We start from the raw sequence: 25,406 nt of genomic DNA, 5'->3' as shown, positions 1-25,406 counted from the left end.
CTGAAAGGAGCAAACTCTGATAAAAAAAATTTTAAAAATCAAAATCTCTACATAAATGGTGAGATATTCCCTGTTTGTGAGGTAGAAGATTTAATATTGTTAAGATGTCAGTTCTTCTCAACTTGATCAGTAGATTCAATGCATCTCCATCAAAATCCCAGCAAGTTATTTTGAGGATGCGCACAAACTGATTCTAAAGTTTACATAGAAAGGAAAAAGACCCAGAATAGCCAACACAACAATGAAGAAAAAGAACAAAGTTGGGGGACTTCAGCCCTTAATGTAAAGAGCTACAGCATTGTTCCCATTGTTTCTTTCTCTGGCCTCAAGTAGTTTCCTTCTGTGCATATGCTGGTCTGAAGACTTAAGGGGGCCTTCCACAAATCCCCAGAATTTTCTGTCTTTTTCTCTGCAGCTCTCTTATCACTCTGATCTTTGTTCTTTAGATGTCTTGGTCTTCCCAGACCCCCAGCTCCATCTCATCAGTTCAGCTCCATTTCTGCACTAGGGCCCTGCTTCTCTCTCAAGGCATTAAGCTGGGACAATCATAGGGCACATCTCATTTGTTTCCCACCGCTTAAGGATCACTGTCCTTTTTTGACTGACGTGTAATATCTTTAAGACCATTGTTTTATACATTTTGTCTGTTTTCCATAGTTTCAAGTGTGAGGACTAATTAGATTCCCTGTGATTTTATCTTAGTTAGAAGTAGAAGTCACTAGGACACTTTTGAGAATAAAAAAGACAGTATTAATATTTATCCCATTACAGTAAAGAACGTTATGTGAAGCCCTCCAAGAACCCAAGTGAACAAGGATTTAAAAAGGAGAAAGTGATAACATAGTTGGATATATCCTTTGATCTTGGCAAGTAAGAGGAACTAGTGACCAGAGAGGCCTGATAAATAGAATGGAGGAACAGAAGTAGATTATAGTGAACTAATGCTTAAGTGGGAGTTAAGAAGTGGAAAAAGCAAGTCAAGATGACATTCTTAAGAAGCTGAGTTAAGCAGTGATGGAAAGGTGTTGGATGGCCTTATAAAGCAAGACAGAATCAAGGAAGGTGTTTTTGTTTACCGCCAAAATCTTTGTTGAGATAAAAAAAGAAAGAAAATTAAAACTGACTATGGATAGGGCAGAGGTTTGTAAGTAATGGCCTATGGACTGGCCACCAGTTTGTGTAAATAAAGTTTTATTGGAACAAAGCCATTCCTATTCACTTACATGTTGTCTATGGCTGCTTCTGTGCTACAACAGCAGAGCTGAATAGTTGTAACAGAGATCATATGGCCCAAAAGTCAAAAATATATACTATCTGAATTTTCACAATTTTCCAACCCCCACACTAGAGATCCAACATGCTATCAAAGCATGTAATATATTTCTAGTCATCAAGAGTTCCAAATTCAGCAGCATTCATTTTTCAATGCAGTATACTTGGACAGATAATATATTAATAATGTTAATGGAAATGAAAACAGTCTTGGATTTTTCATCTTGGATAATGAAGGGATAAAAATAATTTCTAAAAATAAAATTGGATTTTATTTTAATATTAGATTAAAAAGTTAACATTGCACACAACAGTTTGTGAGCAAGTTATTTTTTTAATGGCAGAATGAAATTAAGTGAGAAGTTTTATTACTTAAAATGTTTTTTTCAGTTAGTAACTTGGTGTGGACATTAAATTACACATCCTGCAGAATTTCAATAAAGAATGATAGCTGGGATCTATGTTATTTGATTTTGATTTTCAAATATATGATATCCTATCATATTCAATGTCAATTTAATAACAACTGAGTGATTCAGTCTTTAATAATTTTTGAACTTTTTCTAGGCAAAGAAGTGAAGCCTACACCTCCACGTATGTTATTTGCATGCCAAAATACATAAATAAAGCAAATCTTAAATGCTTGCTTTTACTTATCCTTTGATTCCATTGTTGAGTATTTTGCTTAAAGTCGAAGGTTTAACTATTTTGTATAGACAATGTGCCTATGATTCTGAGTGTATTTCTGAGAATATGATATGCTGAAATTTTCCTTCATCCTTTGTTCACTGGAGGTACAAATCAATACCTTTCATTAACTTCTCATTAAAAATCTTAGTTCACGTTTACATTTTTTCTGAAAATAATTCTTATCGTGATTGATAATGAGGAACTTTTTTATTTGTGTTAATTTTCTGCAATCATAAGAAGAAGAAAATTAATATGACAGATTACAAAAACAATGAATAATAGGTAAAAGAAATATGCATGAATACAGGAAATAAATATTTATATAATCATCATTACTAATGTTTCCCAATATTTTTAGAGCCACAAGTAAAAAAAGAAGAGAAGCCAGGTATGTATGTTTCATATGTCGATTCATACTTGCATTCCATAGTTATAAAGAATAGCATAATCCTTCTTGCAAATGTTGTGTCCTAGTGCAAATACTATACGAAAATTTTATCCTTGACCAACTTTTTAAAATAAAACATACATAATATGCATTTATCTATACTGTCTGTTCCTAGAAAAAACCCTATTTACTCATGTGAAACCGACGAGAAATTCCTATGTTTCAGAAGAAACAATTGACTAAGTGAGTTGAGTTCTACAAAACCCCTTTTTTTGCTGATTACTATAGGACACAGTGTGTCAGAAAAACAGCTGCTCTCACTCTTCTATTTTTGGGGGCTCCGGAGTCAGATGAACATTTCTGAGGACTTCATTAGGCAGCAGAAACTTTTTTAAAGCAACAAACAGCAATCTGATTCTCAAAACACTTAAAACTGTGGTTCACGTTTCCCGACTGTATTAGCGTTACAGGGCTGCTGTCATCAAATGCCACAAAGTAGGGGGCTTACAACAACAGAAATGTGTTCTCTCACAGTTCTCGATGTTGGAAATCTGAAATCAAAGTGTCAAAGGGGCCGTGTTTCCCTTGAATCCTGTAGGGAAGAATTCTTTCTTGCCTTTTCTGGTGTTTTTGAGCAATCCTTGGTGTTCTTGGCTTGAAGATGTATCGCTGCGATCTCAGCCAGTGCCATCACATGGACATCTTCTCCCTTTCTGTCTTTATCTCTGTATCTTTTCTCCTCTTCTTATAATGACAACAATCATATTGGATTAAAGACCCACCCTACTCCCATATAACCACATCTTAGCTAATTACATTTGCAATGATCTTATTTCCAAATAAGGTCACATTCGGAGGTACTGGTTATTAGGACTTCAGCATATCTTTAGGAGGATACAATTTAGCCCATAAAGGTCTACCCTCTGGCTCTCCAAAATCCATGTCCTTCACATGTAGCAAAATAGATTCACCCCGTTCCAACATTCCTAAATGTCTTAACCATTTTAGCATCAACCAAGTCCAAAATTTCATCAATTCCAAGTCCCAAATCTCATTATCTAAATCAGCTATGGGTGAAACTCAGGGTATGATTTTTGTTTTTAATCTTCCTGGATGTTCTCTTTGCATCTTTATTTATTTATTTATTTATTTATTTTTTTTAGTGAGGAAGATTGGCCCTGAGCTAGTATCTGTTGCCAATATTCCTTTTTTTTTCATTCCTCAAAGTCCCATACATAGTTGTATATCCTAGTTGTAAGTCCTTCCAGTTCTTCTATGTGGGATGCCAGCACAGCATGGTCTGGCAAGAGGTGCTTAGGTCTGTGCTAAAGTTCCAAACAGGTGAACCCCAGGCTGCCAAAGTGGAGCATGTGAACTTAACCACTCAGCCATTCGGCAGGGCTCCCTTGGGGTATGAGTTTTCCTGCAGAAATTCCTCTCTATCTGTGAACCTGTGAGACCAGAAAACAATTTATCTGCTTCCAAAATAAAATAGTGTGACAGACTAGGATAGACGTTCCCATTTCAAAAGGGAGAAATTGGAAGAAAAGAAGTGGCCACGGGTCCCAAGCAAATCCAAAACAAAGCAGGGGAAATTCTATTAGTGTCAAGTCCTGAGAGTATCCTTTTTGACTCAGTGCTGTGTCCTCTGGGCCTGGTAGGATGGTGGTTCTGCAATCTTGGCTCAGCTGGTTGGCAGCCCTGCCCTCTCTACCCAAGGCAGTCCCATCAGCCTAGGCCTTTGAATTCGTGACTCTGCCCTTGGAGTTATTTCTCCATTTTATGCTGTCTCTGTATATTTCTGTTCATGCCAGCTTTATTTTTGCTTGTATAAATTTCTCAAAAACATCACCAGTCTTGCATTCAATTTATGGGGGTCCAAGCCATTGGACAATAGGGTCCTCCACGATCTTTTCTGGATAACTTCATCTCTATTCCTGCTCTGCTGAGATAGTGGATTGGATCCACCAGTTTGTCCAGCCACACCCTTGGTCCTGTCTCCAGGGCACACTATCTAGATAGGCTGAAAATTTTCCAAATCATCAAGTGCTGATTCCTTTTACTTAATAGTTCACTTCTCATTTATCCTCTCTTTCACATTTTATTGTAAGCAGCAAGCAAAAAACAGGCTGCACCTTCCACACTTTACTTGGAAATTTCCTCAGCTGAATATCCATGATCTTCACTTACAAATTCTAACTTCCACCCAACAAAAGAACACAATTCAGCCAAATTCTCTGCCACTTTATAACAAAGATCACCCTTCCTCTAGTATCCAATTACGTGTTCCTTATTTCCTTCTGAAACCTCACCAGAAGCACATTTAACATTCCCACTTCTAGCAATCTTCTGTTCATGATGATATACGTATTTTCTAAGATGACAGCAGCTCACCTTATGTTCCCCTCCTCAATTCTTTCTGAGTCCTCAGTAGCATGGGCTTTTATGTTAATATTCTGCCAATGGTCTTTTCAAGGCAATCTGTGCTTTTTCAATCAATTGCCTCAAAAATCTTCCACCCTCTACCCATTACCCAATTCCAAAGCCACTTCCACATTTATATGCATTTGTTACAGCAGCACTTCACTTTCTGGTACCAAAATCTATTAGTTTCCTTGTGTGACTGGAATAAAGTACCACAAACTGGGTAGCTTAAAATGACAAAATTTATTCTCTCATAGTTCTAGAGGCTAGAAGTCCAAAGTCAAGGTGACAGCAAGTGACACTCCCTTTGAAACCTGTAGAAGAGAGTCTTTCCTTGTCTCTTCTAGATGCTGGTATTTGCCAACAGTCCTTGGTGTTCCTTGGCTTGTAGATACATCACCCCAACCTCTGCCTCCACCATCATATACCCATCTTTTCCCTGTGTATCTCTATCTCTGTATCTCTTTACCTCTTCTTATAAGGACACCAGTCAGATTGGAGTAAGGGCCCACCCTCCTCCAGTATGACCTTAACTTACCTAAACTAATCACATATGAGACAATCCTATTTCCAAATAAGATCACATTCTGAGGTGTGGCAGGTTAGGACTTCAACATATATTTTTGGGACACAGTTCAAGTCATAACATTACTTGTCTAAATTTCTAAATTATGTGAGTACCCAATTAGATATATTTCAAAGACACCCTCCCAACTCTTGTCATCAAATCTTTTATCTTATGTTGACATTGAAACCATTCATCACAACAGTCATCTTGAGAAAACAGAAAATTCAGGTTGAAATCAATTAGCAGTAGCAACAACTTAATAATAGAGCAGTACATGGAATGATTTTAACTACTGTGCGTTTAATAGTCCAGCACTGACAAACCAACAGGAAACTGGAATAGTTTTTAGTAAACTTCTGCTTTTTCAATTATGGTAAATAAAATAAAATGATTTCCAAAAATGAATTTGCGCTCTAGCTTATTTTTTCAAATTTTAAAATTTCTGCCTTTTGTTTTCCCTTCAGAGTCACAAGCTAAAAAGGAAACAAAATCAGGTAACAATATTTTTATTCTTAAATAGATAACACAGCTGTTATTGCCCTCATTTTCCAACTAAAAGAGGCTTACTGCCCACCAGTGGGGATTTACACAGTCTGCCAGATCCTCATTATTTTTGCAGCTCTATTGCTCAATATGGTTTTACAGCACTTCATCAGATGAAAATGGGGATATTCCATAGGCTAAAACATCCAGAATATGGCTTTAAATGGACTTCGGCAGAGATTCCAGGTTTCAGGAGATATTTCACGGGGTTCTTTGAAACCCAGTACGAGCATGTTTAAATTGTGGTTTATTTCCAATAACACGCCAGAGTTATAAAATCACAAGATCATAGAGTACGGGGATTTGAAGGGAAAGAGGACAAGAATTTATTAAGCCCATTCCCTGCTATGAGCTAAGGAATAGCATAGGATTTTTATTTTCATCAATCACCATGAGAGATATGCAACATGGCAATTATTATCCATATTCAATATCTGTGGAAACAGTTCAATAGACCAAGTTCAGAAAGTTAGCTATTTTCCCAAGACTTCCAAGTTAATAAATGATGGAGCTAAGATTCTACCCATATCTGACTTACTCAAAACCCTGGGTGCTCCCACTAAAACGGTCCCAGACTAATGATCATTTTATTAGGAGGTAACATTGACCTAAAATCAGGGTAACTTTTCTAAGTTTGCATTGCCATTTAGTGTTTTATTTCTAGCTCTGGTATCAACTAGCTACTGACCTAAGGCAAGTTAAGAAAAACCCTCAGGCTCTTTGGAAGCTATTTCTTCATTATAAAAAATTACATAGCAAGATTCTTCAATATCAACAGATTCAAGAATCCAAGTCTAGATGTATATTCAATACTATATTATCCCTTTAATTCTCACCAGAGCTTACCTAGCAACTGATAAGCTTGAATCTAGTTTCTCTTGTAAATAGTATGTTTTTAATGTGTCAAAGCTCATAAATGTAACTACTGTCTTATAATTTATTTTCCTGACTATATTTATTTGCTGCAGATGAGTATGTGTCACCAGATACAAACATTTTGCATTCCCCCCCCCTTTTTTTTTAAGCCAGAAGACTAATACCGTTTCAAACTTTCAGTTAGGCCTAGTACAATTTAAAACTTTTATTTATTACTCTTAAATATTATAGTTTTGCAGGTCATTTAATTAAATGTTTTTTTATAAATAAATATTTCTTTTTTAGCTTCATCTGAGAAAGCTCAAATACACAGTATGTATATTAATTTCATCTATAACTCATAGAGAATTTTTTACAAGAATTTTTTAAATATTTCTAACATATATATATTTGCAATCTATGCTTTGGTATTTATGCTTTGTTACAGCCTATGCTTTGGAAATGATAGGTGCTGAAATGTAAATAAGAATTCTTGGTATACTGTTTTTATGCAATTAAAACCTTTAAGTTTTTCATATAACCTAGGATGACATGAAAATTTAAGAATAGTTTTTCTCCACCGGCACATTTGTTGAAATCTGGCAGTTATTTTCTGCTTAACAAATCACTGGCCTACCTCATGGAGAAAATCCACCATATGTTAATTTATAAAGCTTCTAAACATCTGAAAAGATATTCTCTTTACTATTTTCAGAACAAGACATAGTGAAACCAGAAAAGACTGTTCCTCATGGTAAACCAGGTATTTTGCAGGTGGTATTTGTGGTATCAAATTGTCTCAGTGTTCTAATTTTAGCAGGATGAAGAGTTTAGAGCCAAATCTAAAGTTATTAGGGACAATTCATGTCTTAAGTCGTCCAGCTTCTAGAACATCTCCAATTTTAGTCATCTTCACAATGTTTTTTGTACTGAGGATTTGATCTGTCAGATGTAACTAGACAGCTAGTCATTCTTTCCCAACAGACTCAGCTTAGCACAAACACCATCATCGCCGACGCTCAGAGGAATGTGCTCTATATTTTGTTTTATTTTATTCTGTTTGGGCCAAGACATCCTTAGAAAACTTGTAATTCGGATTTAAGATGGCACATTCAAACGTAATCATCTTAGATTCCAAAAATCCCAAGGAAAGGAAATCAGCATCTCTCCTGCTTCCTCTTTCCTCCATCTCTGCCCCCCTCACTTTCTTTTCATTCCTGGTCTTAGATTTTGGAGAAAGTAGAGGTAAGCCAATGCATTTGGATTTCATAAATTTGCAATTTATGGACACACATTTATTAATTAGTTTTTATTTAAGAATAGAAACTGTATTTAAGTTTTAATTTAAGCTAATGGAAGGAGTTTAATTTTGAGGTGGCACCAAGCCTCAGTTATTCTGTAGAATATTGTCCTTCATTCCAGGCTGAATTGTTTGCCCAATGTTGTGTATATGGTTAGGCCAGAGTCTTTAATAAGTTAAAAACATACTTTCTCTAAGCATATTTTATAAAAGTTTTTGTTTACGTTTTTAAAATTTTACTTTAGAAAATCTGTTTGCAGTGGGTTTGAGTCCATTTAATTTTATTTACCTATCCTTTAAAGAATACGAGACACCAGCAACAGAAACTATGGGAATTAAGAAAGCAGAGCTGGACTGAGGAGAGGTGAAGAGAGCTGTGGACATAAGCAAAACCTCAGAAACAATTTTTAGAACCTCCTAATTTAGTAAATAATAAAACCCTATTATTTTCTTCATTGTCCCAAATGTCAGCCATTTTGAGGTGAAATACAGGGAGAGCGAGTTTAGTCTCCAAGTGCACAGCAAATGCATTGTCCTCTAGACACATCTTTCTTTTATTTCAGTGATAACATACACACTCTAAATTCTGTTTCCCAATGAAACTTCCTAGTTAGGATATTTGACCTGCTGATTCACTCCCATTACTGAATACTTGAAAAATTTAATTTTATATAGGATCATTGTAATAATCTCTCTACTTTTACACAAATCCCTTTGATTATGTCTATAAAAACATAGAGGACAGAAGACACCCCATAAATGTACTACTTTGCCCTTCCCTAGCTTAAAACACTTTTAAAAAAATCCAAAACACTTGAGTTCCCAGGCTAATCCTGGGTTCCCAGGTAGGTATCTTGCACAAGAAAGGTCAAAAAGTGTTTCTTCCTATTCTAATTCAATAATGAAAACGGAATATATGTTTTATAAAACAATAGCTCCATGTAGATAAAAACCGTGAAATGCAGCGAAGGCAAAGGACAGGGCATGTAGTAACAGGTTAGAGGATGACTCAAATTAGGAAAACTTTAATGCAAGATGGCTGCAAAGGACGTGTGCAGCTGGACAAATTTTCTTTGCTTCTCCCATCCAATTTGAATAGAAGATATCATATACTGTTTTATTGAAAAACCAGTTAAGTTTTTCTCAGTATTGGTGTTATTTCAAAGAGAACACAAAATATCAAGGCTAAAATATGTCACTGTTTTGTACTGATGAATTTAAAATTTCTACTTGTGTTGACATTTTTTCCTATCACAGATGAAAAAGTTGTCAAGCAGGTAAAAGCTACCACAATAGAAAAAACAGGTAAACAAGATGTTTCAGATTTTTCTTCTATCAGTTTTATGTTATGTGGGCGTGCATACACACACATCTTCACTGAAGTGTGTACACTTTTAGTGCCATAAATTTTAAGATTCTGCATCCTCGTAAATAACTAAAAGATATACTTAATAAAAATTAACAGTGCAAAACTAGAGTGACACAAATTTATTTTTTGAAAGCGTGACTGACCTAAGCTTATATATACTTCATAAGGAAATCCACATAATTCATTGATTATCCTGTACTATTAGGTGTTTAATCTTAATTTCAAGCCATATTTCCTGAAGTTTTAAAATCACAGACATCTAAAACTCTCTGCTGTTTATATATTAGATAGAATAATTCCCTTTCACAAGCGATCCAAAGAGTTATGTGGTTGTATAACTTTTAAATTCTGCCCTAAAGAATGATCAGCAGAATCTGTAATATTAAAGCAGAAATAGTCCATCCGTCATTATTTCGTGTGCAGAAAAAAAAGGAATACACATCCTCTTAAAATTCTGAAGTTCTTTCCTGTAATGATGAACAAAGCTGAGTCTTCAGCCCTACTGACATCTTGAACCACTGAATCTCCTCCATTTGATTCCAAGACGGAAATCCTATCCACCTTGGTCATTAATAGAGTCTCATTTCTCACTAAAAGTCATTCCAAAGGAAAAAGTCTATGAAGTAATTTCTTTCTTTTACTAAGATAATCATGATAATCAGGATTTAAATACAATTTCTCAGAGGAAAATATAATAGAATTCAGGAAAGAACTAATTATTTATAGAAATTATAGACTATTATTACATGAGAAAGAAACCTCATAAGGCCATTTTCACATTACCTTGTATGGTCATTGTACTCTATTACAACCATTTCCTAAACCCATAATTTCAGTTAACGTTCCTCTTATTTGTACCCTAGGGTCTTACTATGATCCCCTGAGAAAGTCATTTAGTTATATGGGTATTTGGGGGATTATGAAGAAACTAGCCCAATGTATTTGTGTCTCAAATATACAGATTGCTTTCAATTTTACATACCTTTCCTGTGTCTTGGCTTTTCCGTAAGCAGTGTGATTAATATATTTGCTGACAGTAAAATAATAGTGCTCAGAGAGAATGGACTAAGCTTAAGATAATAAGAGGAACTAATGCTAAGAGGGTTAACTACAAATAATAAAGAGTCCTTTTTCCATGGTTTGCACTCATCAATATGCCATTTACTTTCCTCCATTCTCCACAGTCAAGCCCAAACCAGCAAGTAAGAGATGAAAATTAAATCTGAAAAATATTGTTTGGCCCTTTCAACTTTAACAATTGCTTGTTTTTTTTTTTCCTAATAATAATTTTTAGTGTTGCCTAAGAGTAAAATATCTATATAGGTGATAAATTAGTGTTATGGCTTTGATTTAACATCCTTGTCTTTCACTAATTAAGAATTCACTACAATTATGCAGAAGAAATCTTGAAATTGTATCACTATACTTAAAAGCCTATTTTATATAGGCTATAAAATAACACTAAGATGTTAAGGTTGATGGGCATCTTCTAAACATGCATAATGTATAACAAAAAACATGAAATGCTATGCAATTGTTGGTATTATGAACCACATATTGTTTTTAATTTGTTTGCTTCAAGCAGCATCAATTATACTGTCGGTACTCTTTGGTATTTAGAAAACCGTAAAATTATGAATATTTTTCCACTTGTTTATTAAAATCTTGGGATTTTCTCATGAGTGTGGACTTTAAAAGTCATCCATTTTATTGTTCAGGACTAATACAGAGGTTACAGTTTCAGAGAGTTTAAAAGGTGACTATTGGGCTCAGGAAGGTGTGAACATTTGCCCATTGTCACACAAGTAGTAAATATGTCCAAACTTGTGTCAAAATTGTGATGTTGGTTCTTGAATGATGTACATTTGTGAAACAGAAGCTTAGATGAAGGCATGAATGGCTGTTGGTCAAATATTCTCTGGCTTCTGTATGAAAAATGGATTGACAGTGTCCAAAGATGAATTTGGCAAGACCAATTAGGAGGCTGTATCAGTGGTTCAGGAGATATGGTGCCAATATATGGAGCCTAAGCAGAACATGTTCACATCCTAGAACCTGTTGCATGTATTTTGAATATGCATTTTATATTATTATTGTTACTATAATTTATTATACTTTGCATGTTATTATTACAACAGCTTAGTAATTTGAATATTATCTTCTTTCTTTTGCATGCCCATTAAATGTTAACATTTATGCAAATTAAGTTTATGGAGGTTCATTCTCGAATGCTGTCAGTTTCTAATTTACAAATATCCGGTTTAGTCTTATGACTATATGGGCCCATCATCCCACCTACTTCACTCTTGCTGCACGATGTTGGGGGAAAATGGTAGTACTTTTAAAGAATCTCCAAATTCACAAGTGAAGGAAGGAAATGATGGGTAATCATCAATAACAGCTCAGGAGGACTAAGCCTTGGAGTGATTAGAAAGAACGAACAGTTGGCAGTGATTTGCTCTATTTGCAAATATTCTCAACTCCATTCAAAATATGCTACCCTAGATGGCTTCCTTTGAAATTCCTCCTTTGATGAAAGAGAGAGATCTCCCCAATTTTTTTTTTTAATTCAAACATTTTTCGGAGGGCTAAGGGGGGTATCAATTACCTGTTTGATTCCGTTTGTCATGTCCTGGACTTGGTTGAGATTCATCTGTGAGATTTCTTCTTCTTGTTGTTTTTTTGTTTGTTTGGTTTGAGGAAGATTAATTCTGAGCTAACTACTGTCAATCCTCCTCTTTTTGCTGAGGAAGACTGGCCCTGAAATAACATCCATGCCTATCATCCTCTACTTTATATGTGGGACGCCTACCCCAGCATGGCATGCCAAGTGGTGCCATGTCCGCACCTGGGATCCGAACCAGCGAACCCCAAGCCACCAAAGCAGAACGTACGCACTTATTCGCTGCGCCGCCAGGCCGGCCCCCATCTGTGAGATTTCTAACTGGACCTCGAAAGAGAGGGTGGTCTAGGAAAACGAAAATACAAAATGTGGTACTTTCAGGAATAGGGCAGATCCAGGTTAAATTTTCAACAAGAAACTAATGCCCAGCAGCAAACTGCTTCTGACTCGGCAAGAAGGGAACGAGAAGGAGTCAGAGAGGTAAAAAGGGAGCTTGTAAAATGCCAAAGGCAAATGTTATCTGCTTTAAAATATCCCCAACGAATGACTCAACCTTTAGCAAAGAAAAGAAAATTTTTTTTTATTATTCTCCTCTTTGTTCATATTCTGTTCTCTTCTTATGCCACATGGCCCCAAAAGGGTTAGTACCTTCACGCTGTCTTACAAGATGCCCTGAGAATGAACCTGACCTTGTTTATAATATGTTTCTATGGCAATGTGCTTTCTGTGTTCCAACTCACATGCAAATGACTTTGGGGCCATGATTCCCATATAAATGAGGATCGCTTGCAAATACATAAATAAGAAATGCTTGCTACACAAACAATCCACAGATTGCCAGTTAATTTTGATTTCTCTTTCTAGAAAAAGCTGAACATCAAGAAAAGGAATCTCCATCTATAAAAACAGGTGTTTTTGCCTTTTTGGTTTACAATCTGTATTAATTCACTATTTTTACTAAATTTGAAAATTAAAGCAAAGCAGATAAGTGCTTTTCATTCTATTTCCTGGTAATGTTTAGTCTTGTGGTTTTGTGGTAAAATTTAGTTTATCTGACATAAGGGCTGTGGTATTGTTGACAAACATTTTGCTAAATATTACAACAAATATATATGGATTGCCAAACATGCTATTATAATATAACGATATTAACAAAATAGTATTTGCTTTCCTGATTCACAAGACCCTTCCAGAATACTCAATATTTCACTGTTGTCAATATTAATATCATTTATCATACTGATGAAGTTGATTTACTATTGATCATATTGTAAAATATTCTATCAAGTTACACATATTACATTTTATTGAAAACTAATCATGAATTCCAACTTGACATATTTTCTTAAAATAGAAGTTATTCCATTATATCATAGTTAGCTTAATTCTTTTAAGGATATTATTCAATTTTTAAAATATGTAACACTTGGCATGGTGCAAACACTAAGGCAGATAGGAGGCTAACTGTGGAAATAAACCTCCCTGTCCTCTCTTTTTTCTTATTCTGCCACTTTACTTATTCCCTTCCCAAAATATCCAATAAGATCCAATAGGTAATCACTGTTATTTCTTAATGTATGCTTCTAGCAATGTATATACTGTCTGATGTGTGTGTATATATATATAAAATATACACATACATGTATACAAACAACATATATTCCCACTTCTCTTTCTTTTAAAAAATCATGACATACTAAAAATAAACCTGTCCCTATATTTTTCTATTTAGGAACGTATTTTGAAGATGTTTTCTGTCAGCACATAAAGGATTTCCTCATTAATAGTATCCTAATGTATAGCTGTACACAGTTGACTTAATTAGTCTTTGACTGACATATGTTTAAGTTGTCTGACAAACTTTCTTTACTGATATACAATAATAAGTACATTTACCTGTTTAGTTTTATGAATTTATCTTTGTGGTAAAATTCCTTAAAGTGAAATTTTTTAGTGAAATCATGTATCTAATGTAATTTTTATAGACATTTCTAACTGTTCTCTAAAAAATGTTATATCAATTTGTATTCCCACTATAATGAATTAGTTGGTTAACCTAATTTTGGATGACTCAAATTCCTCACAATCATGAGCAAATGTTGTATACTTTTTGTGAATAAATAGATCTTTAAGTGTAAGACTGCAGAGTTAACGCTTTTAGTCAACAGCTTCAGAAGACAAGGTATATTGGAGAAAAAGATCATGTATTCAGATGGTGTAGTTTTGTGCTTTTTCATCTATCAGTCATTTATTCTTCCTGAGATTTTATAAAGTCAGCTTCTTCATTCAAAATACAGGATTGTGGAAGTTGAGTTAATATTTATTAATATTAACATGTGTTCTGAAAGGACAGTGGTCATTCAGAAACAGTAAGGAGTTCCAATTATCATGAGCATTCATATTGCATCAAATCAAAGATGAGGTTTTACAGAGATGAAAAAGAGATCCAGAAGATTCTACATGGTGAAGTTTACGACTTCTTCTTTGGGGAATTCACTGAGAATATAACTTCAAAATTATTCAAAATACATTGCCTATTGCTCATTTTGTTATGTTTAGCCTATTCCTATTTTAACTTGAAAATAGAGATAGGAAATATAAAGGGCTGGTAGTTTACTCATACATAGAAAATTATCACCGATTTTCTTTTTTTTCCTTTTATTTTTTAGACAAATCAAAACCAACTTCAAGTAAGTGTACCATTTTAGAATTTTAAGAATTAGCTATTTAATAATTTTAATTTTATAATTTCTTTTAATTGTACTTGCAGTTAGATAAAAAATACAGTACGTTTATTACTGAAATGGCCATTATGCGATTAACTATATGTGATTTTGATTGACAAAGAATATTGTGTGCATTGTATTCATTAATCCTCAAACATGTATTTATCGAGCACTTATTAGATATATTACACTGTACCAGGATATGTGAGGGAATGCCTAAAATGATTTCTGTTGTCATACCTGTGTAATTAACACATTTACCATGATAACTAACATCTGTGTGGAAAAAAATTGTTGCATCTCTCTTTTGTACTTTTAGTTGTTGCTTAGGATGTATTAAGTAAATACAGTATGAAGATTCCACTAATAGTCACTGCTGGGTTAAAATAAATTCAGAACACATAATACCTGTCTTCATTACCTAATTTTAACAGACTAGCTTTTTATCTTTTTTCTTTTTAAAGCCTTAAAGTAAGTTGTTTTTAGTATTTCAGAATCACTGTTTTATTTTATCATTTCAAAAATAATAAAATTGAAACAGTTCATGAAATCTTTGAAAATTTATGACATTTTTTGCAATTTCATAAAAATGAAATTGTTTGCTTAATACTGTTTTAAACTATGATCCAGATTTTACCCTGGGGTGAAAATATGTGCATTTCAATTGAGTGTATCTAGAAGTTGTATCTAAAGTTTTAAATGACAAGGACTAACCTGTTTTTTTTAGCGTTATGACAGGTTCCTTACACATGCAGCTGCAATTTTCTTCTGAATGGATTCAATGCCAATGTTGAAATGTTAAATGTTGTCATTGGGTTGGAGAATTTCTCTAGTATATTTAGTAGGTATTATTGCTACTAATGTAAAGAGTACTACAAAAATTAAGGGCTGAAAGTCGAAACTAGAATGCTAATATGAAATATCACCATAATAATTTTGCAAATATTTTTATGAAATATTATTCATTTCCATCTTCTTTGTTATAAAATATTTTAATCATTTTTCACGAATTTTTAAAATAGATTCCAAAAAGTTGATATAAACTGATAATTAGAGGTATCAGGTTTATAGAAAATGTTATCACTTAAACTGCTTGGTGAAGAAATATGTTTTATGTTTTAAAATATTATTGGGCTATGAATTTATGGAAAGAACAAAAAGAAAGCTGGTTCTGTGTTATCACAGGCTGCGGACAAATAGCTATATGTTTTGTCTCCCTGCTCTGACTGCGGTCGCCGTGAACTGAGTTTATCCCTGTGATGTTTTTAACCTCGTCCCACACCCCACACATTGTACTTAGTGCATCTTATAAAAATAGTGCTTTATAAAAATTCAATGAATGCACAGATACATATATGAAAATCAAGTTATATCAAGTTGTGTAACAGAGTTTTATAATTTGAAATGCGTAATTAAGAAAACCAACCAAAGGACTTAGAATTGATTAATTCTACCATATATGAATAGGCTATTTATATTAGTTTGTCTAGCAGTTCTATTTTCAAAACAGATTTCTAGAAATATTAGTTGTCAGTATATTTCTTTGCCATTTTGAATATATATGTCTATTGCGATTACTACTGGAATTTAATGGGAAATATCTACAGATGAAGTTCAACTGTCTCTTATGGAAATACAAACTAATATTTCCTGTTATTTTTTTTCCATTTCAAAATTATTTTTCCTTTTTCTTCTAAAGAGGAAACATCAGAAGTCACAGAATCAGGTAAATATTTGCATTCCCAGACAAGGTAAAATGGACCTGTGGAAACAGTATGTGAATTTGAGTCAGACAAGGTAAAATGGACCTGTGGAAACAGTATGTGAATTTGAGTCTCTATCTAGCTGTGTAATATTTGGAAAAATCCCTTACTGCTCAGATTCCCTATTTCTTCCTCTATAGAACAGGCATAATGACTTCCCAAAAAGGCTTGTTGTAAGTTGTCAAATGAAATAACATGCTATGCAACATTCCCAGGACATACGTGGTTGTCACTCATTAAATATCGGTTTCCTTCTCACTCTTTCTGATAAATATAGTTGAAGAAAATCATCAATCAACCAAAACTCTGTTTTGAAAAGCAAGTGTCCATATTTTGCTTGGGGATAGTTTGTGACTCACTGTTTTTATTCAATAGTTTATTTGTTGAGCATCCATAGCAGCAGTCACATTTGATTTCCTGAAAAAAATGAAAATTTAAATGTTTTTCCTGTTGTTACTAGTTTAAACTTATTAATAAATGCATGGCTTACTGTAGCTTTACATCAGAGCGTGTAAGAACAAAAACAAAAGCAAAAAGAAAGGAAGTGGGCTCTCCATACATGGGACTGAACATCAGCCGAATAACCAAGGATAACAAAAATATATATGTTCTTATATGTAGGAGGGAGACTCTTCCTTCAGATCTTGAAAAAGCAGAGCCCTGCCCCCTCTCCACTTATGGGATTAAGTCTCATCTCCAAATGTTTATTCTGAGATTGAGTAAGAAAGTCATGTTTCTTAAACTGATTATTTCTTATTGTTATGCTTTCCTCCCTAGTGAAGAAGAAAATTGAAAAATCTGAAAAGGAAAGTAAAGGTAAAGATGACATTTGAAGACATGTCCATCAAATTAGCAATAAAAACACAGGAATAAAAAACATATAATTATACAAATTATATCACTTAAAAGCAATTCGTGAAAATGTGCACACTGATTTTAAAGCATTGGTCAGAATTGCATTTCGTTGTAGCGTTCTCCATGCAGGAGGTGTAGGTTCTGCATAATCACTAGATATTTAAAGGGCATGGGAATTTAGATCCTAAAGCAAACTCTACCTGTCAATGCTAAATTAACACCATAGAGTCTTTTTCATACAACTCCTGAATTGTGAATGTTGACTACACAAAGTGTAATTCCAAACCTTAGTAAGACTTCTGAATAAATACGATACATGACTCTAATTGCCATTTTTTCTCTATAGAAAAAGCAGAAATGAAACATCTTAAAGAAGAAAAAGGTAATTTTTTAGTATTGAAAAGCCTTGAAGCCAAAAATATTTTCAGTCAATATTTATTTATGTCATTTTAAAATAAAACTTTTATTTATGTACATGATGAGTGCTGGTCTATTAAAAGAAGAAATGTGACTAATTGGTGGATAGGTGATAATATCAAAGGAGCAATGGATGGCAGGCTAATACCTGCAAGTATGCATCCATGTGTTGTGCCATTGGTGAGCAACAAGTTAGAAGCTGCATCACAATGTTGCTTTTTTCTTAACTTTGGTTTTATTTATTTAGTAAACTACACCATATAATATGATAATCATTGATTTTCAATGTAGTTATCTGAAAAACTTACAAAGGCCGTAATCATCAAAGAAATATTCTATTAGATTGGGAAGAAAGCATTCTTAGACATATCAAAAAGATTGTTAGTAACAAAAGAAGACACTTTTCCTGGTTAATTCCCAAATTCGGTGAATTGGAATGACGCATTGTCCATGGATTCTAATTAATTTAAATACTTTGTAATTGTTGCATTCATGTTATATCTCTGTTTATACAAACAAAACAATCTCTACTGCTAACATTTATTTTTGTTAGCTGTTAGTAGGAGAGTTTTTTTTTTTAATGACCCTGAGAAAACATCTACGATATTTAAATTATTCCCATGTTGCTAAACTCAGCTTTAGCTGAGTTGTAGATATTTTCTCAGGGTGATTTAAAAAAACTGAGTTGAACTGAGCCAAAATTTTTCTGAAGTTTGCTTGAAAAGTTCATATCTTAATATATATTTTCTTGATAAACAGTCCCAGCAAGAAAAGAAAGGCTTCACTCACACAATGTGACAAAAGGTAATCTTGAGTTTTGTAAATATCCAAATGCTATATTGATATCGAGCTGTCTGAATTATGTTGGCACTTAAATATTAGCAATAATTTTTTTAAAGCAAGGAAGTCTACCAAGGATACACTTCTGCTAATAGCAGAGGAAATGGACAGGTAGCAAATCTAGCAGGAAGCTTACATTTCAGTGGAAAACCAGGAAATGTGGAGAAATCAAAACTATTAACAACATAAACACTCAATAAATATTCCAGTACACTCCAGAAGACAAATTTCTTTATTACAAACACTTTCGTAGCATGAGTTTAGTCAAAAAGGATGTAGTAGTAAAAACCGATAGAACTGAGATTTATTTTGTCTGTCTACATAAAATACAGTTAATATCATAAATTTATGTTTTATTATTTATAAATGGTCCTCTACATTAATTCACCTTAGACACAAAGTAACTGGTAAAGAGGAAATGCCAGCATGCACCTGGTAGGTCAATGTTCTGTACCTAAAATGAGAATGACCTATGTTGGTGATGGTGATTATCACAGAACCATAAGGCTATAAATGAATTATGCAGTCTGGGTGATGTAATTTTAGGCAAACTCAATTAATTCAAAATGTAACAGAATATAAATACTTTAAATTCTAGGGTGCTAAGTAAACATGTCATAATTGAGCAAGTATTTTCATTCATAGTAAATACAAAGATCTGCAGTGTGTGGGGTGGATTCTTGTTTTTCACTGGTTTCCTCTTCCTGCTCATTGTGGTCTGTATAACTGAAATGGCGGAATGTATCTAGACGTATAATTATTAGTAATTTAGACGTATAATTATCTGTAATACTAAGGAGTAATATTTACAACAAGAGAGGAAACCAGATTTGTAGAAAGACATAGGAGCACAGTTTTTATAGTAGAACTTTCTCCAAAATATTGCTTAATATCTTTTAAGATAATCAGCCAGAAGAATGAGAAGAAACCAATTACTTAGAGTAGGTATATCTTTTCTTATTATTAGTTCATTTAATCCTCAGTACAACACTAACTATCATGGTCAGTTTAGGGATGAAGTAATTGGAGTGAAGGGAAGTCTAACATCTCAGAGTCTTTACATGGTAGAGACAGGAATTGGCTCCAAGTCACTATGGCTCCAAAGACTTAGTTAAGCCCACTCAATCAAATTTTACTATCGTATCACACTGCTGCAAATATAAGAGAAAGGTTTCTATCAATCAGAGCAGCCCAAAGATAAAATGTACCCCACTTTGTCCCCAAGTGAGTGGTCTATTAGAGCTATGGCTAGAGGGCTGGACGAGGGATTCAGACATTGGATGGCTGTTCTCGTCTTACCCCATTCTGTGACTTCAGAGTTTCTAAGATCATCATATTATGAATACACAGTAGGGAAAATTTATTCTATATGAAAGCACAAGTCCAACCCTGAGCTAGTTGAGAGTACAGACATATTCATTCCTTCGTTCAACAGGTAGTTTGTTGCATCTCAATAAATGTTTATTCTATTCCTTTCTAAGTTCCCATCTTTTCAGCCAATGCTAGAATTTTTAAAGGAAAAATAATAACACATTAGCCTTACTGAAGTATTTGTCTGAATGATTTTATTTGTTTTGAATTTTTATACATGAGGTGTGTTGCTGTAATATCATTAAAAAATGTGTCCCAAGTGAAAATGTTTAAAAAAAACCTTTCTATTAGCAGTAACCTAATTTTTGCAAATTTGTAATTCGTAGGTTTATATTACAAACTCTACAAGTCTCAAAGTAAATCATGTAATGAAGATTGATTAAACAAATTATGTTTTCAATCCTAACCCTTTTAATTAGACTATTTGGTACAATATAGGTGTTACAAAACCTCTTCCTTTTCAAAAAGTTAGAATGTCTGCTATAGTATTTGAGACAATCATGTCACTTTATATCTTTGTCCTACACACATATAGTTTCATGGAAAAACATATTACTTTGAATTATAACCTCTCATTGAAACTAATAAATAATGACTATGAAAAATTGAGCTGATTTTGCCTGTTGCTTTTTAAGATTGATATTTTACAGTCTAATTGGTTTTTTGTCTTTATTCATCTTTGAAAGGAAAATAATTCTCAATAATATATTTTATGGAATTTGGAAACTTTAAAGCAAATATTTAGATTAATTGCATCATACAATGTAGTTTTTACTCAGGTTGGGTATGATTATAGTTGAACCAAAACAATTTAGCAAAGATCCTGATTTGTGTAAGAGTGTTTAAAACTCATAAATATGTTGTGACACCTGCAATGATTAATAGCTGGTTTTGTTATCCCACATAAAAGCGATTAAGATATTCAAAGACCCTTGTTCTAAGGCAATAGAGAGCTACATTGCTTCATTAACTCTTAAAGAATAAGGAAGAAAGTCAAAAGATAGATACTTTTTTATAGTCCATTGATGTATAATTTCTTTGCATCTTATCTGAGTTAAGCAAAACTTGTTTTCTTTCTTTTAGAAGAAAAACATGCAAGAGTACCAAGTAAGTACCGCTTGTGTTAATGATAAGTTCTCTTTGGCACATAGTATGAATTTCAAGCTAAAATTCATAAAATATTTATATTTTTAATGTGTTTAGAGGTTGAGTTATTTCATACCAAACCCTCTGACAGGAATTTGTTAACTTTTAATCTTGCTTATGTTGAAACTTAAAAAACAAAACTACATCATTTGAAATGATAACTTGTAACAAAAATGCCTTATCATGTTCTCAAGCCTGATGATCAAAGTGATTTGCATTCAAATATGTTTTTTCAGTGATTGAAGTAGAATGAAATAAAATGATCTTGTTTCTGCCTTAAACTCTCAATATTTAAAACTTTCCATAGAGCACATACGGTAGAGTAAAGATGTTTTATTTGCTGTTGTTCTCCACTGTTCGTTAACTTCAATATAATCGTATATCTGAGAAGAATAACATAGTTAGGAATGGATCTAGCCTCGTAAAGCATAAACAGACAAAGGTCTCAGAATACACTCTCTGAAAGGTCAAGCTTTAGGTAGAGATAGAAATTCTAAATATACAGGATACAACTGTACATTTTGCTTAAAGTCCCTAAAATTCTTGGAAACAGCAATTTTCCTTTCCATGTTTCCAGATTTAAAGAAAAACAAATCATTTAAAATCAGTACTGTCTAATGCAATGTCACCTGAGCCACACATGTAATTTTAAATTTTCTAGTAGACACACTAAAAGAGTAAAAAGAATCAAGTGAAAATAATTATAATACTATTATTTAACTCTATACATACAAATATTATTTCAATATATAATTAATATAGAAATGTATTGATGGTTTACATTATTTTTTCAATTGAGGCTTTGAAGTCGTGTGTATATTTTATGCTTAGAGCACATCTCAATTTGTACTAGGCTCATTTCAGTTCCCCAAAGCCCCATGTGGTTAGTGGCTACTGCATTGGACAGAGCCAGTCTCAGTATTTATTGAGTACTTCCACTGTACCCAACACATGACAAGTAATGAAGACAATGAAAGATAATCACTAAATGTGGCACTTGCCACGCATCTCATTCAAAGTTCTTTGACTGCAAGCAATGGAACTCCACATGGATTTGCATTAAGAATTTTTTTAAAAAAGAAATAATTACAAGGGTACAGAGTTTTCTCTCTGATGCAAGGGCAAAACTTAGAGTTGATCTTCAGGAAAGCCCTCTGAAACTAACCCAATCCACACCCTTCTCCTACAGCCAAAGGTAGTCAGGGCAGACTTAGCGAAGGAGGTAATTCCAGAATTTGTACCTTGAAGAATGATTAAGACTGGAAAACTGGAAAAAAATAGAAGTAGGTGTAAAGGAAAAACTCACTTCTTCTGTGTGTTTCTCCTTTATTCTCACACTACTACCTCACTCCCAATACTTCTCACACCAGATGTGTGGGTTTTTGTCCACATGAAGCAATTCTCTGTGACACCATCTGGATGTCCCACAATTCAATTTGATTCTGACACTAACTGGAGTTATGGCAGTTACCTGAGGTTACAGGGCTCAGTCCCACGAGCCTGCCCCCCACCGTAGATGCCAATCACAAGTAGTAGGTCCCCAGCTTACTCATAACTTCTGTCTGACTTGGCTATAAATCAGAGGTTCTCATGAGCCCTTCCCTTGGATTCAATTATTTGTTAGAACAGCTCAAAGAACTCAAGGACACACTTATGTTTAGCAGTTTATTATATGATAAAGAATATGATAAAGGATCCAGAAGAACAGCCAAATGAAAAGACACATAGGGTGAAATCCAGAAGGGCCCCAAGCACAGGGGCTTCTATCCCTGTGGAGTTGGGATGCACCACTCTCCTGGCATGTAGATGCGTTCACCACCCAGAAGTTCCTTGAACTACATACTTTTGGGATTTTTATGGAGGCTTCATCACGTAGGCATGATCAATCATTAACTCAGTCTCCAGCCCCTCTCCCTTTCCTGAAAATTCTGAAGGATCAGAGATGTGGCTGAAAGTGCCAAGCTTCTAATCGTGGCTTGGTCTTTCTGATGACCAACTCCCATCCAGGTGTCTACTAAGTAATGCCTCATTAGAACAAAAGACTCTCCTATCACTTAGGAAATCCCAAGGGATTTAGGAGCTCTGTGCTAGGATTCTGGAATATACTAAAACATATATTCTCTATTATTTCTCACTGGATGACTAAGAAAGCATAGTTTAGAGCCAATCAAAAGAAGAGTTGGCTGGAGTTGAGGGAAGGTGTTAGAAAGCAGTGGGAGGTAAGAACACGTAGGTGAAACTGTGAGGTAGAGAACCTGTAGGCCAAAGGATTTAGACTCAACTGGCCAAGAAAGCTATGGTTTACTTTCTTGAGGGAGTAAAGTGTGAAGTAATTGTTGAGAAGCCTAACCACACAGGAAGAGTAGTAGTAGAAGTGGTAAGAGTAGTAACTGAAAAGAGAAATATATGAGGAAAAAGATATATTTTTTCTTATGGATCATTCAAAATAAATGTCCAGGGACAACATAGAATGATATCTTTTAATAAGTTGGTTTCTGAGTATATGAAGTTTATATTCTCTAAATTACATTTTTTATCATGCTTTTTTAGAGGCAACCATCAAAAATTGCCTCAGATATTTATCCAACAGAACATGCTAAAGATAATTTAAACTAAAGAACCATCGTTCTTTTCCTGAACCCTCTTTTTAACATTATGTACATGTCGTTTTCTTTTGGTCAGACTTCCTATTTATTTTTCACTCACTTATTTGTCTTTTGCTAAAGGAGGTTCATGAAATAGCTCCTGCTTTGAGGTCCTTTCTCCCTTCTACTCATATCCTCTAACTCTGCTCTAGTGCCTGCCTCTCTTGTCCTCCAGAGAGGACCAAGTTCTCAACCTCTGACAGGCCATTATTTCTGCTTTGGTGCCGGATGCACAGAGATTGTCCTTTTTGTTTGATAGGGGGAATGTTAACACATGGAAAAAGACTGATTTAAAAGAGAAGAGTGGTATCACTTCCTGAGTTTTCGCAGCTCACTCTGATTGAGATGATTGAAACCATCCCAGTGAACTGGATTCTCAAATATCTGGGGTTTTATTATAGGGATAAAAAAGATGCTGATAAGAATCAGCAATACACTCACATCTGTCTATTACATTAGTGAAAATAACATTGCAAAATCAAATTTTCCATGACTCACAGACAGCTATAGTTTAATCAGTGCTTGTTTTCGTGAGTGCATTTTTTTAAGGTTTAGATAATTTCTAAATATTCACCTGATTTTCATTGTGTGTATTTTTTCTTTGTAGATATGGTAATATATAATGAATAGTTTGTTTTCTATGAAGTTTGGTGGAAGACAAGGGGTATTAGATTGTATTATATTTAATATCTAGTACCTTAAGAATGAAAAGCAAAATAAACACATTCTTGAGTTTTAAATAGGGCAATCATTTCTTCCTGATATTAGTATTTTAAGACTTCTGAAAAATTTTTCTCTGAAAAAAAAAAAAGCCTGTACATCTTAAAACATCATGGCCAGGAACTTGCCCAAAAGTAAAACATGAAATAAAACAAAGGAAGGAGAAAATACATTATTAAAAAGCAAATGGTGCCAACGGAAGGCTTATACCTAGAGGAGGTGCTGTATTGACATAGCTGAGACACTGACAATATGCTCATGACAATGGCCACTGGGTATCGAGGGAACAGATTTTTATAGGACTTCACAGTTCTTTTGCTTTTATTGTCTGGTAGTCAACATTTAAGTAAAGTTAGGTTGGCTTGCTCCTCAAAATGAATATTTTAAAAAGAGTAATGTAGCAAGAACATCTCTTGAGATAATTCTATTTGGGGACTTAACTTTGGTATCATTTTCTGTAACATTTTTCTCTGATCGTGAATAGTGAGCATTTTGCCATTAGCACCTCATTCAAATTATCTGCATGGAGAAGTTTAAGATCATTATGAAGTCTCTGAGATGTAATTTTGATATAAAAGATAAGGAATTTAACTTTTTAAGTCCATACTGATAAAGTTTAATCTTTTATGGAAGTTAATTACTTTTTAATGAAACTTCAAACAAGTCTAGGAGACGACTAGTGAGGATTTCCATTTTCCAACTTCCTTGATAGCTTACGTTTGTGATTTGTTTTTTAAAGCCTTCTAACTTTTAAAATGCTCATTCATTTTTTGGTTCTGCATTTTTTCTTCTAGTATAAATATGAATTAATAAGTAGTTTGCATCAATATTAAAGTATGATGGATATTTTAGATATCAGAATTAGGCTACCTAATTTGTCTGAATTTTTTG

The 25,406-nt window shown here is 33.9% G+C and overlaps 1 protein-coding gene across 32 annotated transcripts in view; it reads left to right on the top strand.

The window, feature by feature from the left end:
* Nucleotides 1-25,406, top strand: part of TRDN (triadin) — a 392,671-nt gene that overhangs the window by 346,051 nt on the left and 21,214 nt on the right. For 11 of the 32 annotated variants that reach the window (XM_070223715.1, XM_070223714.1, XM_070223709.1 and 8 more), the window contains 14 exons: nt 1,840-1,866; nt 2,321-2,350; nt 5,807-5,836; nt 7,047-7,073; nt 7,456-7,503; nt 9,298-9,345; nt 10,594-10,611; nt 12,897-12,941; nt 14,702-14,722; nt 16,458-16,484; nt 17,299-17,337; nt 17,723-17,758; nt 18,553-18,597; nt 21,088-21,111. In XM_070223715.1, the coding sequence (XP_070079816.1) occupies nt 1,840-1,866; nt 2,321-2,350; nt 5,807-5,836; nt 7,047-7,073; nt 7,456-7,503; nt 9,298-9,345; nt 10,594-10,611; nt 12,897-12,941; nt 14,702-14,722; nt 16,458-16,484; nt 17,299-17,337; nt 17,723-17,758; nt 18,553-18,597; nt 21,088-21,111 (465 nt within the window). Of the gene's footprint in view, nt 1-1,839; nt 1,867-2,320; nt 2,351-5,806; nt 5,837-7,046; nt 7,074-7,455; nt 7,504-9,297; nt 9,357-10,589; nt 10,612-12,896; nt 12,942-14,701; nt 14,723-16,457; nt 16,485-17,298; nt 17,338-17,722; nt 17,759-18,552; nt 18,598-21,087; nt 21,112-25,406 lie in introns of those variants that run through there. The other 21 variants (XR_011422189.1, XR_011422187.1, XR_011422183.1 and 18 more) reach the window with 4 other exon arrangements.

The sequence above is a fragment of the Equus caballus genome, chromosome 10 (assembly GCF_041296265.1).
Source record: "Equus caballus isolate H_3958 breed thoroughbred chromosome 10, TB-T2T, whole genome shotgun sequence".
Taxonomy (NCBI): Eukaryota; Metazoa; Chordata; class Mammalia; order Perissodactyla; family Equidae; genus Equus; species Equus caballus.
The sequence above is the reverse complement of the archived record's forward strand: the minus strand, read 5'-3'. Positions and strand labels throughout refer to the sequence as shown.